The sequence below is a fragment of the Manacus vitellinus genome, unplaced genomic scaffold (assembly GCF_001715985.3).
Source record: "Manacus vitellinus isolate BGI_N305 unplaced genomic scaffold, ASM171598v3 scaffold_19_pilon, whole genome shotgun sequence".
Taxonomy (NCBI): Eukaryota; Metazoa; Chordata; class Aves; order Passeriformes; family Pipridae; genus Manacus; species Manacus vitellinus.
This window is the reverse complement of record NW_021939395.1, coordinates 8243906-8258757: the sequence shown is the minus strand read 5'-3', so window position 1 is coordinate 8258757 and position 14852 is coordinate 8243906. Positions and strand designations below refer to the sequence as shown.

Genomic DNA, 14852 nt, shown 5'->3' with positions numbered 1-14852 from the left:
ACACTTCTCACTTGTTGGTGACTCTCTGTGTAAGGGAATTTGTCCTCCCGGTGTATCTAAGAATCAAAGGAACCTTCCTGTGTTTTCATGGTTGTTGCTTGTTTCTGCTCAGAAACATTTTACATTTTGCACTAATTAGCTTATAAAGGCATTTAAATGGCAATCAATAGATTACATCAATTCCCTTTTGGCTTTTAAAGGGCACTCATCCATATTGAAAAGGAAAAGAAAGAACCTCTCCTTAGTTATTTATTAACACACAGTCCCAAATTAACAATGCCAAAATACCTCTTTCTCTTTCTTGAGCACTGGTGGAGGCCTGTACGAAAAAGCAGTTTCAAATCACTAAACTACTGCTTTTAAGGGTGTATCTGTTAGAATTATCTTCTAATACATTCAATTAAAGTTTCAGCATATCTGAGCAGCTTATCAAATCAATATAACACCATTTAATCTAAATTCAGCACTGAGCCTAAGTATAATACCACAGTCTAATAGGCTTCACCTCCAATATGCATATGTTCAAAAGGCATGACCTTTACAACCAATTAGTAATTCTTGTATAAACTTGGCTGTATTTGAACTTGAGTAGAAGTAGAACGAGTTTGTAGACATTTAGAAATCTAAATTACCCATGAATTTGTGGTGGCTTAATTGATAACAGATATGAGTGGTGAGAGACTTCTGCAAAATAACTTGCCAAGTGTGTGTTTGATCATTGACAAACACAGCTGACCTGCTGGTACACTTCACTGAGAACCTGAAATTTCAGAAGGTGCCCTCGAAATTTATCTGGTGTGATCAGGCTGTACAGGAAACAGTGAGGCAGGTAACATGTAGCAAGATCTTCTTCCTTTTGTGGGCAATTGCAGGTGGCTCATATCACACCATTACCAATGTAGTTAATCACCATTAACTAAAACTAAGGAAAAAGAAGGTCTCAAAGGAATGTTGTTTTGTTGTAGAAATTTTTTATTTGTATATTTCTCAGCAATAGTTTAAGGATGTCTCCAATTCGGCTATCCAGTGGCTCTCCCATGCCTCGGGTGAAAGGACTTACTACCCTGAAGTCAGTTCCTAATTTTTTTCTCCTGGAAATGTCATTAGTTGCCAGGCCTGTTAGGAATCTCAGTAGAAAGGCCAAAGACCCTCTGGGCATGATGGTTTCTGCTCTTACAGTTGGTTCATCAGTTTCTTCAAAGAGTGGTTCTTTCCAAACCACATTCAGATGTGAGGCCTTTCTGGACTTCAAACTACAGGTTTTAAGACACAGGAAGTCATGTTAAGGATGGCCCCCTAAGATATTCCCTGTTTTTGTCTCTTCTTGGTTTCATCAAGTCAGAATAGTTCAGGAGGAGCAGGTTGAAAAGCACAAGATGCTCTGGCAAGAGGCTTTGCATTTGTGGTTGCCCATGCTGAGGAAAGGTGATGACATGGGAATAGCTACCAGAAAAAGCATGTAAATATGGTAAGGGAACTGGTGAGGTATTTCTTGAAAAGAAATTTAAGTACAAGTTCTTTAGCTGGTAAAACTTAAGCTGACACAAAAAACAATTTACTCAAAAGCAAAGAAAAAAACAGCAGACAGAGAGGCACCAAAGCTGAAAATGAAAATTTATCTGAAAAAAACCAGTGAAAGAACAAATGAACACATTGACTCCAAATTCCTTGGAAATTAAAAGAAAACATTCCTTAAACCCATCAAAAGGATTTTGAAATAACTTCCACTAAAAGCTTTTGGGGTAACTCAGACCTCCCCTCCTGTTCAGCACTGGTGTGTGTCGGGCTGTGTAACGTGGGGCTGTGGTGGCACCAGTGGGTCCCTCCTGGCTCGTGCAGAGAAGACTCCCCATCCAGGTGCCTCTGGGGCACTCAGTACAGGCAAACTGTGGTGGACAAGGCCAGTGCTGTGCTTGGGCAGCCAGGCAGGAGCACAGCTCTGTCCCAGAGCTGTCAGGAGAGAGGGAGGAATTATGACCATAATGCATTCAGAAGCACTAGTGTGTTACACTCCGTTATAAGTTAAAGAGCTCGTTCCTTTCCTCTGATGATAAGGTTGTGTGAAGATGAGACTGAAATAAATTCTACCAGCAAGCAGTTTAGGTAAGGAAAAGCCTTGGGTTATACACCCAGAGCTGCTGTGTGATTTTTATGCATTCTGTGCAATCAAGCGATATTGAGATCATCATTAGAGCCTATTAAAAACACCATCATGAACTCTGTGTGTGCTGTGCTAAGTATTTCATCTGTAGTTAAACTCTTTGATTTTTAATTTCAAAATTTATTTTACTAGTGAAGATGAAGGACTTGTTTCTAGCACAGCACTCACACAAATGCTGTGCTTTTGCCTTTGGATAAAACTATGATTAGCAGTTTGAAGCTTTCTGTGTTCTTGACATGGAGCGAAACAACACAGTCATCATAACAAATTCCTGACAAAAATATTGAAGTGTGATTGTATTTATGGGCTTTAAAGAACAGAACATCACAGAAAAGTGATAGCTTCAAATAAGAGTTGTATAGATCTTTGATAGGCAATGTGGTAGCAATTAATCAGAATAAATACTGTGGTTTAACTGTTTTTCAACACAGGTGTGAAAATTTTATTCACCCATATATTCTCTCTCCCTTCCCTGTTTACAGGTGGGAGTGTGCAGAAATATTAAAAGGTGAATGTGTGTGTGCAGAGAAATCACAGCCTCTCCATTGCATGGATGATAGATGGTCTGCTTGTGGGGTTCTTTTAATCTCTTGAACCTCCTTTCTGCCACATGGCCAACAGGCAGTTTTAAAGGCAGCAGGAAATCAAATGTGACATAATTACAAAAGAAATGGTTTCCCATGAAGTGATCTAATGTCTTTAAGGCTATAGATTGGAGAGGAAAATGTATCCTTACGGGAACTAAAATTAACAGCTCATCCATCATCCACTGCTTGGAAAGGAAGCGTTTGAATGGTGCTGGGGTTAAAGTGGCTGAACTGTTTTACTAATTTCAGCAGGAAAGCTAGGATTTAGCAGAGCTTTCAGTCAACACTTAATAACAAATATTTGAATAGATCTCTCCATTATCTTCAATAACAAAGGGCATTTGTCTATCAGTGTTTGTGGTTTTGGCTTTGCAGTTCACCTCTGTCTCAATGCTGCCCAGCAGTCACAAGCTGGGTCTTGGGGGCCAGGTGGTATGTGGGGCTGCAGCCCGTGGGAAGCTGGGCACAGGGGGGCTGCAGCCCGTGGAAAGCTGGGCACAGGGGGGCTGTAGCCTGTGGGAAACTGGGCACAGGGGAGCTGTAGCCTGTGGGAAGCTGGGCACAGGGGGGCTGTAGCCTGTGGGAAGCCAGGCACAGCAGCTCACAGTGTGTTAACGCTGTAACTGTGTCTGCACCACAGAGGCGAAGCAGAAAGCGCCTGGGGGGAAAATCACTTGCTGTTTGAATGCTCTACTTTTTGGAGAGCAGCTCTATGATAATGGTAATGACATTGCTCAAGACAGCGAGGACCCTGGCTTTTCAAGTCTCTCCTACTTTACGTAATGCTGCTGTGTCACATTAGTACATGCTTATTAGGGATTCATTTAAAATACATGGGTGCTGATAAATTACTCACAGCGCTGCTACTGTTACTTTTGCATAATTATAAAATATATGAAGGTTTAGAAACTGTAACGATGTGAATATGAATACATCCCCTCTTGCAGTCTGCTGGGATTTCTCCATCATTGCCTGTATATTGGCCTTTTCTGTCTGGAGCTGAAAACTCATTAGACCTGACAGTGTTCAGATCGTGTGCTGGAAATGCCGTTCTCTGTTAATTTATTACGGGCCAAATCCCGAGCAGGGCTGGTGTGCTGCTCAGTTGCCCAGACAAGACAACTCTGCTGAATATGTCAGTGCTGGAATGATGCCCCTTAGCCTGAAGGCTGACGTAACCCTCCCTCCAGCCAGCTCGAGTGCGTGCTGCTCCTGCTCCCCGGGCGGGCAGACAGACAGACAGACAGGCTTACCAGCACAGATCCCCGGCGTGTGCCACCCAGCCCATCATCCATCCCCCCTGGAAGTGCTTCTTTGGGGTGAGCCCTGTGTCCGTGAGTCACGGAGGATTTACAAAGGCAGCTTGTCGCTGGTAAAGACTTTCATTTTAATTTCCCAATCAGCATTGCAGCGGGGAGGGGTGGATGGCAGCAATAAAGCAAGGAGATGACTGTAGTCTGAAGTTCAGTGTCGCGCCAGGAAGGGACATCTTAAAATCTTGATTTACATTCTGCTGCTCACACTGTTACTGACATGTCAGCGACGTCTGGTTGCAGCCGGAGTGACTCTGCTTGTCTGTTTGTGTGAGCGGAGCTCGCTCCAGAAAAGATGCCTGTTAAAGCAGCTACAGCACATCACCTGCCTGCTGCCAAAGGTCACACTTTCTAAAGGACTATGACACACAGGAAGAAAGTCTCAAAAGGACTCCTACAATATTGTATTATTTTTATAAGACAGTTTCTTTTGTAGTCGGGCCACTGTGTATGTCAGGTGTGGAAAAACAAGTGATGCTGAAGCCTGGAGGGGTTTTTCTAGGCTGCTTCCCCATCTGTTTGGGTGGGCAGCACTGCCCTGAACCCTCCTTCCCCACCATCACCACTTCCACCAGTTCCCTGCTGGATTCCCCATCCCTCCACCCCATGCAGGGGTTGTCTGCATCTTAGAGGCTCCTAGAGAAATGCTGCAGCCCTGGGCTTTGTGGGCCTGATCCTTCCACTCTCTGGGCTTCATTTACCCTAACTGGAAAAGGAAAACGCCATTTCTAAAGCATAAGTTACTATTTGAGCAACAAACCAACGTGACAGTGTCTCCCATCACAAGCTGCAAAATACTATTAGTCACCAGGTCATCTTTTCTTTTACACTTATGCATATGGTCTCAAAGGTTTGTGTGTTCCTACAAACACACAGACTAGTTTACATGCACATGCTTGAACCTTGCTTTTCTGTGGTATCCCACAATTCTTTAACTGGGTAGAGTGGGTAGAGTTTGGTAGATTTGGGGGGTTGGCCTTGCTAAAAGAGAAATGCCCTGTGCATGCTCATGGCATCTGACCTACTTTCTTCTGCTGAGAATGTAATAAAAGCAAGAGGTTGATGTAATGATGGGATTGATTTTTCTGTCCATATAGGTAAGTAAATTGCTGGCATCACAAGTTATCTGTGGCTAAAAGCTGTGACATTGATCTATTAGACTCTGCCCTATGACCTTCAGTAAATGACATCTCTACTTTCATGTCCACACTGGGGAAAGGGGACTAATGGTGCCCTGTGGCCCTCATGAGACCTATTTTTACCTTCTTAGTAAAGAGCTTGGAAATCTCAGGCAGGCAGGCCTTACTGACAATATTTATCATGGTCCTATTACTAATGTAGCATCATTAGGCCAACCCCACATGCTCCAGAGCTGGGATTGGGCTGGGGGCTCCCAGCACCGTCCCTCGCTCCTCCCAGAGCCAGCTGGGCCAGGGGTGACTTGACATCGGGCTTGAGGGGGTGTGGAAGTCAAAGCCTTATCCAAAACGACCACAACAGTGGTAGACACATCATTGGAATTTACCATGTAGGAAGTTCGAGCAAGCAACTGCCTAAACCCAGTGGATCTCAGTGGTGCCCAGGCCAGGCAGCAGTGGTGGTACCAAGCCAGTCTCTGGCAGTTTTTCATTCCTGTTTAGTAACTTGCTCTTTAATGGTTCATAAGCTGCTGGATTCATTAGCTGCTGCAGAAGAGCTAATTGCACACGTGGAAGGAAAGCAATGAGTGATGATAATGAAGCTAAGGTTCACATTTAAGTGCCCAAGTTCATACCGGTGAGGTGTGCATCTATATAAAGGCAGCTTGTATTATTCAGATTAAATACCTGCACTTTTTTTAGGATGGACCTTTGTGTTTTATATCAACAGTATCTGTCTGATTTAAGGGCTATAAATTTCTCTTGTTATAGAGCTATGACATAGTCATAGAACTGGTGTAGCAGAGGAGTCTGCTGCTTTAGGTCCTTTATTGATGTCTCTGCCTGCCTTGGTGTGCGTGCCATGGTCGGGATGGTGTGTGCACTTTTTTATTTTGCTGCACTTCCCTGTTGGATTTACTGCATTTCCATGCATGTTGGCCTACTCCAAGGTATATTAAAGTTTATGTAGCCTGGACCCAGCCCTGACACCAGGCATCTGTAACTGGCTTCCTTGTAGGTCTTCTACATCTCTAGTGTGCCCATTCTGTTCTTACACTGATACTGGCCAGCACAAAACGTTCTCCTGTTCTTCCTCATAGCCCAGCTAGTGGATTACTGGAGAGACCTTATCTTACTTAGTTTTGAAGGCAGAGGTAAAAAAACTAACATCAGTATAATCTAAAATTTTAAACAGTATAAAAGGGAAAATATGTAAATGGATTTTATAACTAAAATTGATTTGGGTGAAAAATGGGTGAAAAATCATCATGGCTGGATGATCAGCAACCATCACCTATAATAGAAAAATTTAAGCTTGACTGCTGGGAAATCCTTTCGTGGTACCTGCCATAAGAAATTAAGGACCATTTTGGTCATTTTAGTAAAATATCTGAACAGGGTGCATGAGGCAGGTGTTTTGAAGAAGACCTGCAGGTTGTGGAGAAGGTGGCAAGGAGGGCTAAATGTTCTAAAATAGACAAAGGACATCCCTGTAACATACTTTGAACTGCAGAGGAGAAATGCTGTTTCCTTCAAACACAACATTCACTGCTGCTCAGTAGTGGAGGAGGTGATGCAGTGTCACTTTTGGCAGAAGCATGAGACAGATATCTGCAGAGGGGGAAGGTAATTTGGTCAGTGGGAGGAGGCTTCAGCCACAAAGGTATTTTAGAGCTAAATTTGACCAATGTCAAGGAATCGTCCAACACGTGCTGAGCTTTGCTGTATAGCTCTAGGTGATTTGGGATGTGCCAAAGTGAACCAAGGCATCTGGTTTCATTCAGCTGGAGCCACAGTGCTGGGTTTTTTTGTGGTTGGATAGGTTGAAGAAATAACTGCAACTCAGAGGCAAACCTGCCTCCTTCCCACTGTGTGTATGGTGCACCCAGCCCTGGCCGGCCACACTTTTGGATGCTCTCACACCCTGTGGGGTTGTTTGATTTCTCATTTCACTACTGGAGCCAAGCACACATCACAGTGTTAAAATTGTGGACTGATTGAGTTGGCACCTTCTTTTCAAACAAGTGCTTTGCTACCCAGAAGCAACGTGTATTTAGGTACTGATTAGTAACAGACCAAGTGAAGTGAGTCGTCGGCACGAGAGCTGCTGGCTCTGCTGACATGGAAGGGAGCTGCCTGCACCCTTGGCTGAGGTGTTGGTGGCTCATATTTCTGCATAAACATCTCAAATAAAGAAAAAAAAAAGGCAGCACTATTGACAAAGCAAAGGCCAGCTCTATTTATATCTGCAGTAAGGCTGTGATAATGAAAAGACGCTTTAATGTGTCCCAGGGCCTAGATGAAACGCTGAAAATGTTGCTTTTAAGAAAAAAATGATAATAATATCCCCTTGAAATCCCAAGGAAATGTGTGTGGTGGACTTCTGGAGAGCAATATCAAAGAAATGAAATAAGAATTGCAGAGCATAGGGAGTTACTGCAGTTATGGGCTTTGAATTGGTTTAAATCTTTGCTTTTAAGCTTTTTTTTCTAAGTATCTCTTTAAAAGTAACACTTTAATGAGAGAGAAAATGTTTTACTGACGCTGAACTGTAACAACAGTGCAGATCTGTCAGACTTTACCTTATTTTGAAGTGTAAATCCTTTCCCTATGGTTGCTTCTGCTGTCTGGCCCCCCTTATGGGTGTCAGACTCCTGGAGGGGACTGGGAGGGGTGGCGTGAATGTCTGCAGAGGAGGACAGATGGGTGAGAATCTTCTTTCAGGAAAGGATTTGCAGCTTTATAGTTAGAAAGGAAAGAAATTTTCCTTTTCTGAAAATCTTTTAGGGTGGTTGGTTTTTGTTGAGGCAGTTGGAAAATCGGAAAAATGTAAATATTTACTCAAAATATCATCTTTCATTTCATCTTGTTGCATCTTTGACCAGCTTTAGTCAACAAGTTGTTTCATGGCATTGAGCAGGTGTAAAATATGGTTCCTGGGGCAGAAAATGCCCTTGAGCACTGCTGAGTGGGTGTGCAGTGTCCCTTTCTACAAGAAGCCTCATCATAAGTCATTATTTTGGCCTCATTATGAATTTAGGTGAATGGCTGCAAAAAGCAGCACTAACCAAGCAGAACTCAGTGGCCAGAGCCCATCACCTCCCTGGTCTTCTCTCCCAGGACAACTGTGGGTCCTCACCAAGACCCCCCCAGCTGGACTCTCTGCTCCAAAACCAGCATGTGCCTGATGCATTTTATTTTAACCTTTCCCAGTCAATACTGTTCATTTCTCACTTGCATTTTTGTCTGCTTCTACTAGGTCAGATTGCTATTCTCATTTAGGTTATTTGATAATAACAAGATACTGTGAAAATCCCACTTGGCAGAAGAAAAGGTGGGCAACGTTCTTATAGAAATGGGAACTGATTTTTAACCACATCATCCAGAAGAGTTAAATGAAGGCAGCAAACTTTAAAGCTTAGGCTATTTGTTGAAGTTGAAAAGGGATCAGGTTTTGAGTCATGGAATTTGGTTTTCTGAAGCATGAATGATGATATTCACCCTTTGCCCTTGGAGCAGGGAACGTGCTTTGTTTGGACCATGTGCAGCCCTGAGTGTGCTGCTGGCACTCATGGGATAACTGTGATTATAAACAATGCACAGATGTACTGGCTGTTGCTTTCAGCTAGTCTGGCCAGCTGGAAAGAGTATGAAAGAAGTTATTACAGACAGGTATTCAGGTGTGAGTTAGAAGACTAAAAGGAAAAGAAATTCTGGTTTATCTGTGTAATTAGGGGCACGCTCTATAGAGGAAAACAGAAAACAAGCAAAAGTATATGTAGTGCATGCACAATTGGGAAGGCTCACCGCTGTAGCTTGCTGGGAGGTAGGAGAAAGAGTAAAGCTTTCATAAGAGTAAAGGTTTCATACCTTTGTTTTGTTCCTTAGGTGCCCCTTTGCAAATATAAATGGGCAGGTGCATTTGTATTATTTATGTTAGAAGAAGATGAAGGTTGTAAGGAAGAGAACCTTGAAACTGGGACACGCCAGGTTTGCCACTGCTCGCTCAGTCAGTGTGTTGGCCAGCCAGGCTGTTTATGTTCCTTTTCTGCCTGAGGGAGCTGCACAAGCAGAGCAGGCAGACCGGCCGTGGGCAGTGCCTTGGGCTGTGGTGTGGGCTGCCCGTGCTGCCTGCGCTGCTGCCTGCTCAGGGGCACAGCGCTGCCACAGGGGCTGTGCTGCCCACAGGGCACAAGGGTGGTGGCAGCTGCTGAGACAGTGACAACCACCCCGTCCTGGCACTTCTGGTAGCCCTGGGGTCCCCAGAGCCCCTCTGGTGGGTGCCTGGGCACTGTGCACTGCCCTGGCCAGCCCACATGCATTGAGGGGGTGGTTGGAAAAGCAGGAGATCCAGGCCAGTGTGCTTGCAGAGCAGCAGCAGCCTGGTTTGGCCATCAGCCCCTGGGTGCCTGTCTGAGAGCCCCAGTGGGACATCTCCCCTTGGGCAGGACCCACAGCCCTGCAGCCAGCCGGGGCTCAGAGCTCCCCTCTCCAAACCCGCCTGCTGAGGCTGGCACAGGCCAGGAGCTGAGCTGCCACATCCCCCTTCAGCTTCAGAGCCACCATCCTCATCTCAGGGTATTCAGTGTTTTCTGTTGCCCAGGAAAGTCAGGAAAATCCCGATTCCTTCTTTTACCTGTGCAAGGACCATTTCGGGCCCCACTTATATCCCTCTTCCTCCTGGTACTGGACAAACAAAGCCCTACAGCCCCTCTTTAGCCCGAAAATGCTCTCTCTCTTGCTTGTTTTTCACACTCACCACCCAGCCAGCTCCTCTTCAAGCTGGGCTGTATTGTCTCTCTGATTTCCTGTTGTCGATTGGGCTGATTTTAATTGGTTTGCATTTTCAGTTGTTTTTCAGCTCATCAGGAAGGATAATTAAAATAAAATCCTGCCCTCCGTGCTCCTCTCCATCCGTTGTAGCAACACCGAGCATGTTAATCTGAGGAGCAGTACAGGCAGGGCTTACTCCCTCTGAAGTGTTTAGAGGCTGGTTGTTAAGCATTACATTATTCAAAATGCATTAAATTGTCCTGAATGAGGAGGAAACATGTCTCGATCATCAAGCTGATGGACATTAGCAGTCTTCCACCACAAGTTTGCTAAATTTGAACTAGATTCACCTACTGCCTGCCTCATTCCCATTCTGAGAGGAAAGCTGTGGACAGGGAACTGGTAAGGAGTAGGAGGCATAAATTCGAGATACCCACAGCTTAGACCAAAAACCTTATATAAATCCTTTGGATTTCTAGACTTTAGAGAAATGCAGTTAGTATTACTGCCTTCTGTTGACCAAACAGGAAAGTTTAACTGGTAGTCGAGGATATGAACACTTAAGAGTCTGGAGGTGGCTTTGAGATCTGAGGGTGGTTTAAATGTTACTGGTGGGGAAGAGGGAGAAGGGGAAATAACACATTTCTCAACATTTCCAGGTTTACAAAATGTGTATGCTGAGCTAAAGGCTGTTAGGATTGGCTCATTCTCAAGACAAGGAAAGCAGGAAAAAATATATATAGATGACAGGCAAGCACTTAAGCAGAGATTTTTTTCAACTTATTACTAATACTTGTGTTTGCTATCTTTTAGGTAAATGTGAAAACTCTTGAAAGTTTGACTATTGACTCATAAAGGATTTTGTAATTAGCATTTATACTCCTTGTATGAGCACCACTATTAGAAGCCACTAGAATGTCATGGTCTCCTGTACCATAGACCTGCCATTGGCACTGTGAAAAGCAGACTCCTGCCTTGCTGAAAACTTGTAATAAGCAAATGTCAGTCCTCCCTAGCTGCAGTTAGTGTAAAAAAAAAACAATGCTGAGGATTTGTGTGAAGAGGAGAGGCTCCTTTTGCATCTGTTGGCCATATAGATGAGCTGGGATTTCCCATCCTCCCTGTGGTTCAGTAGCAGAGCATCACACAGGCAGATAAACCCAGCAGAGAACAGGAGCCAAGTGCTGGGACAGGCACACGCCGTTGCTCATTCCGACTGCCAAGCTGCCAATTACATGGTGATTAGTAGAATAGGTGTCTGAGATATGTGTCCCCCTCCCCAAACATTTTATGTTTTTGTCATTGTTCAGGGGGCAATGTGTCTCTTTCCAAGCTACCTTGACTTTTTTTATTTGCTAGCCTTAGCCAGTTACAGGGTTTCATTAAACCTCCAAGCCAGCTAAGCCCGAGGAGCCCTTGCCCTTGTGCCCTTGCCTACGTGACTCTTCATTTCCCTCCTTTTGTCTCTCCCAGAGGTCAAAAATAGCTGTCTACGAGAAAATGTGGTCGTACATGAAGTCGGCCGAGCCTTCGGTGTTCACCAAAACGACGGCGGACGGGGTGGCGAGGGTGCGGAAGTCCAAGGGGAAGTTTGCCTTCCTGCTGGAGTCGACGATGAACGAGTACATCGAGCAGCGCAAGCCCTGCGACACCATGAAAGTTGGAGGCAACCTGGATTCCAAGGGCTATGGTGTAGCAACCCCCAAAGGCTCAGCATTAAGGTGGGTGGAATAATATAACAATATCCATGTTGTTATAGTATTCCACCTACCCTGATGTATTGTGTTGTCATTTTCTTTCTTGTGGATTTTGAGGTAACTTTAAAGTTTAAAATCTTCAATATTCCATGGAGTTAAATAAGACGGTAAATTATGGTTTCATTTATTTAATGCATCCATTTTTTGTGTTCTCTTCGTGTTGTCCTTTCTGATTGTTTGTTGCTGTTTTAATTTTACAGTTCAATGGCTTTTTCAATTTAAATGGTAAAAGCCAAGTTAACCTGCCATATGTGACGAATGTTAACTGCATGATGTGGTGTTTTTGTTACTTTTTTTCTCAAAGACGATTTCCCCATCCCGCACACTTCAGTTTTGAGCAAATGTTATCCTCCATGCCACCTTCCAATATTTAACCCTGTATTTGCTGTACAGACATTTTGATAGCTCCACGTTCTGTGAAATTTTAGCCAATTTGTCCTCTTGTGCTCCTTTTTTTATACGTTACGATTTCCTAAGCATTTGTGCATTTTTTCTTACAAGTTATGTTTTATCGTTTCAAGAAATGCTGTTAACCTGGCAGTATTAAAACTGAATGAGCAAGGCCTCTTGGACAAATTGAAAAACAAATGGTGGTACGACAAAGGAGAGTGCGGCAGCGGGGGAGGTGACTCCAAGGTCAGCCTCAATGTCACCACAATCGGGTACCTTAGCAAAGAGTAATCGGCAAGGCTGTTATTTCGCTTCTCAAGAAAAAAAAAAAAACAATCCCAAAAAAGAAAGCAGATGAAAACCTTTTCACTAATTGTGGTGGGGGAGAAAAAAAGCCATTTTCTTGCTCAGTAGCTCTTTCAAAGAAACGGTCTTATTTAATATCATCAGCAGGCTTGGTCGAGCTTGGAAACCTTATTTAACTAACAGATAGAAAGTCCAGTACTGGTGGGATCTACTCCGAGCAAATAAGTGAGGTGACTGTACAAGAAACCAGTGATGGCATCTGGCCTCTGTAATAATCCCTGAGGACAAGGCTTCAGTCCTCATCCATGATGTAGCTGTGATGCAGAGCAGGTTTTGAGAGGCTTTTCTTGCCAGGACCAGCTGTGCCAGCACAGACCTGGAGATGAAAGGGCTTCTTTGCTCTTTGGGGCAGGGGTCAAGCAAACCAGTACCAGCACATGAGGCTGTGCTGGCCTGAATTGGTGCTACGAGAGCGCCTGGGAGGAAGCCTGCTCTGCCGAGAAGAGATGCTGGGGTGGGGCTGTAGCTCAGAGAGGGAAAGGGTGGCTGCTCACCTAATCACAGTGTGGGCCAGAGATAAGAGTTAAGCAAGGATCATGGCAAGTCATAATGTTACACAGAGATGGTAGTCCCCTTTAATGGTAAAACTGTAGCAGCAAGGGTAACGTGAGGAGCTTGTGGCAGGCAAAGCTGAAAGGAGGTGCATTGGTTGCAACAGGGAGGTGTATTGCTGCACCAAACTGGATATTGATCTTAAGGGAAGAGGGTTTGGAAGTTTTGCCAGGAGTATTCAGATGTCACCTTTTGTACGGCACTGACCAGTCTTCTGCTCACACGTGTGCAGGAGCCCTGCCTCTGTGTTTGACGTGCCTTTGATACAGATGTAGGCTCAAATCTGGCTCTAGTCACAGCAGTGGCAATGCTGTCACTGCCTTCTGCTGAGCTGAGGTTCCCCCCAGCCTTCCAGGCAACGTGTTTGGTAGTGAGGCTCATGAAGTTGCTTCAATGAGCTCGTGTATTGCAAAAGTTAACTAATGTGCTTTCCTATTGCCATCCTTACCCTGTAAAACTGGCAGTTTCTGCAGTCTTTAACCCAGTGAGGAGAAGCTGTAGCTAAAGTAGTCTGGGTACTGTTTGTCACCTCGGGTGCTGGAATTACCAAGAAAATTAATTTAAATGACATTGTTATACTGAAAAGTACTGAAATTCATTTTCGTAGTGACACTCTCCTACAGCTAGTAAAACCAGTTCTTTAGGGAACAATAACTCCTAATCTTACTTATAAAAATGCTTCAGCTTTGGTCCAAAATCAATAATACCAGTATTTTCAGTAGACTGCAGTTTTGGACAATTACTGCAAATTACTGCTGCATTCTATTAATAAGACTTGCTTACAGTTGGCTACATTAGAAATTGCTCATCTGGTCATGTCTGATGTTAGCAAAAGCCACTGTGTAATACTGAAGGAAGGAAAAGCTCTTGAATTCAGGTTTGTTCAATAGCTGGAGGTATGCAGTGCTCAGCAGCAGCCTAGTGATGAGGATGAGCTTTTTTATGCTTTTTAGCTCTGCTGCTCATCCTTCACAGAACATTTTTATCTTATGTCATACTTGGCAGTATATTAAATGTTTAATATTCTTCTGGGATCCACCACCTCATTGTCCAATGCTGCCTCCATGAAAGAAAACTCTTTGTGCAAACCAGCTCCAATGAACTTCATTGCTCCAAGTTCATTGAATTAAACTCAACCAGTAAAACTTCCAGCCCTAAGGAAACTAAAAAGGATTTTTTAAATGGTCGTAATTAGGGCAGGACCATCCTTCTATTTTTGGCTTGTTCTGAAAAACCTTTTACAAAGAGTGATATTGTCTATTAGCAAACCCTTGGCCTGCTCAGGAAGTGTTGCAGGAGCGAGTCAGGGATACTGTGATAACATGAGTTGGTACCCAGAGAAGAGGGAAGGAGAGCAAACACATTTATGAGTGTTTTGCTGTTTTATGTCTTTCTGCGGTTTGTTGTAACCCACTGTGGTGAAGGACTGCTGTTTGTCTGAGCTGGAGACACCAGCTCTCGGGGCATGGCTCAGCTGGCACAAGTTCCCAGGGAGGAGAACATGGGTAGGAGAAGACCTCCCACCGAAGACTAAGCTGAGGGAGGCGGAGGAGGGATTAGTTGCTGTTTCCAGGGGTGTGGTAAATCAAAGGGCTTTTTCATTATGGTTTTTCTGTTGAGGTAGTATCCCGTAGGCTCCGAGTGCTGCAGGCTGCGATGCAGCGCCCTTGCAGCAAACAGGGGGTGCCTTCCCTGCAGTGCACTCCCCCAGCACCGAGTTCAGGCCATGTCCCCACCCAGCGGGAGCCCCGCTGCCCTCTCAGGAAAGCTGAGCACCAGTGCTGCCTTCTGGGCTCTACAGCTCCAACAGTCTC

General features: G+C 44.4%; 1 protein-coding gene across 7 annotated transcripts in view; it reads left to right on the top strand.

Moving 5' to 3' along the window:
* Positions 1–14852, top strand: part of GRIA3 (glutamate ionotropic receptor AMPA type subunit 3) — a 147544-nt gene that overhangs the window by 115751 nt on the left and 16941 nt on the right. For 5 of the 7 annotated variants that reach the window (XR_003915703.1, XM_029959063.1, XM_029959064.1 and 2 more), the window contains 2 exons: positions 11447–11694; positions 12252–12366. Coding sequence is in view for 6 of the 7 variants with exons in the window: in XM_029959063.1 (XP_029814923.1) it covers positions 11447–11694; positions 12252–12366 (363 nt within the window). In the remaining variant the exon portion in view is untranslated. The remainder of the gene's footprint in view (positions 1–11446; positions 11695–12251; positions 12367–14852) is intronic. The other 2 variants (XM_029959068.1, XM_029959067.1) reach the window with 1 other exon arrangement.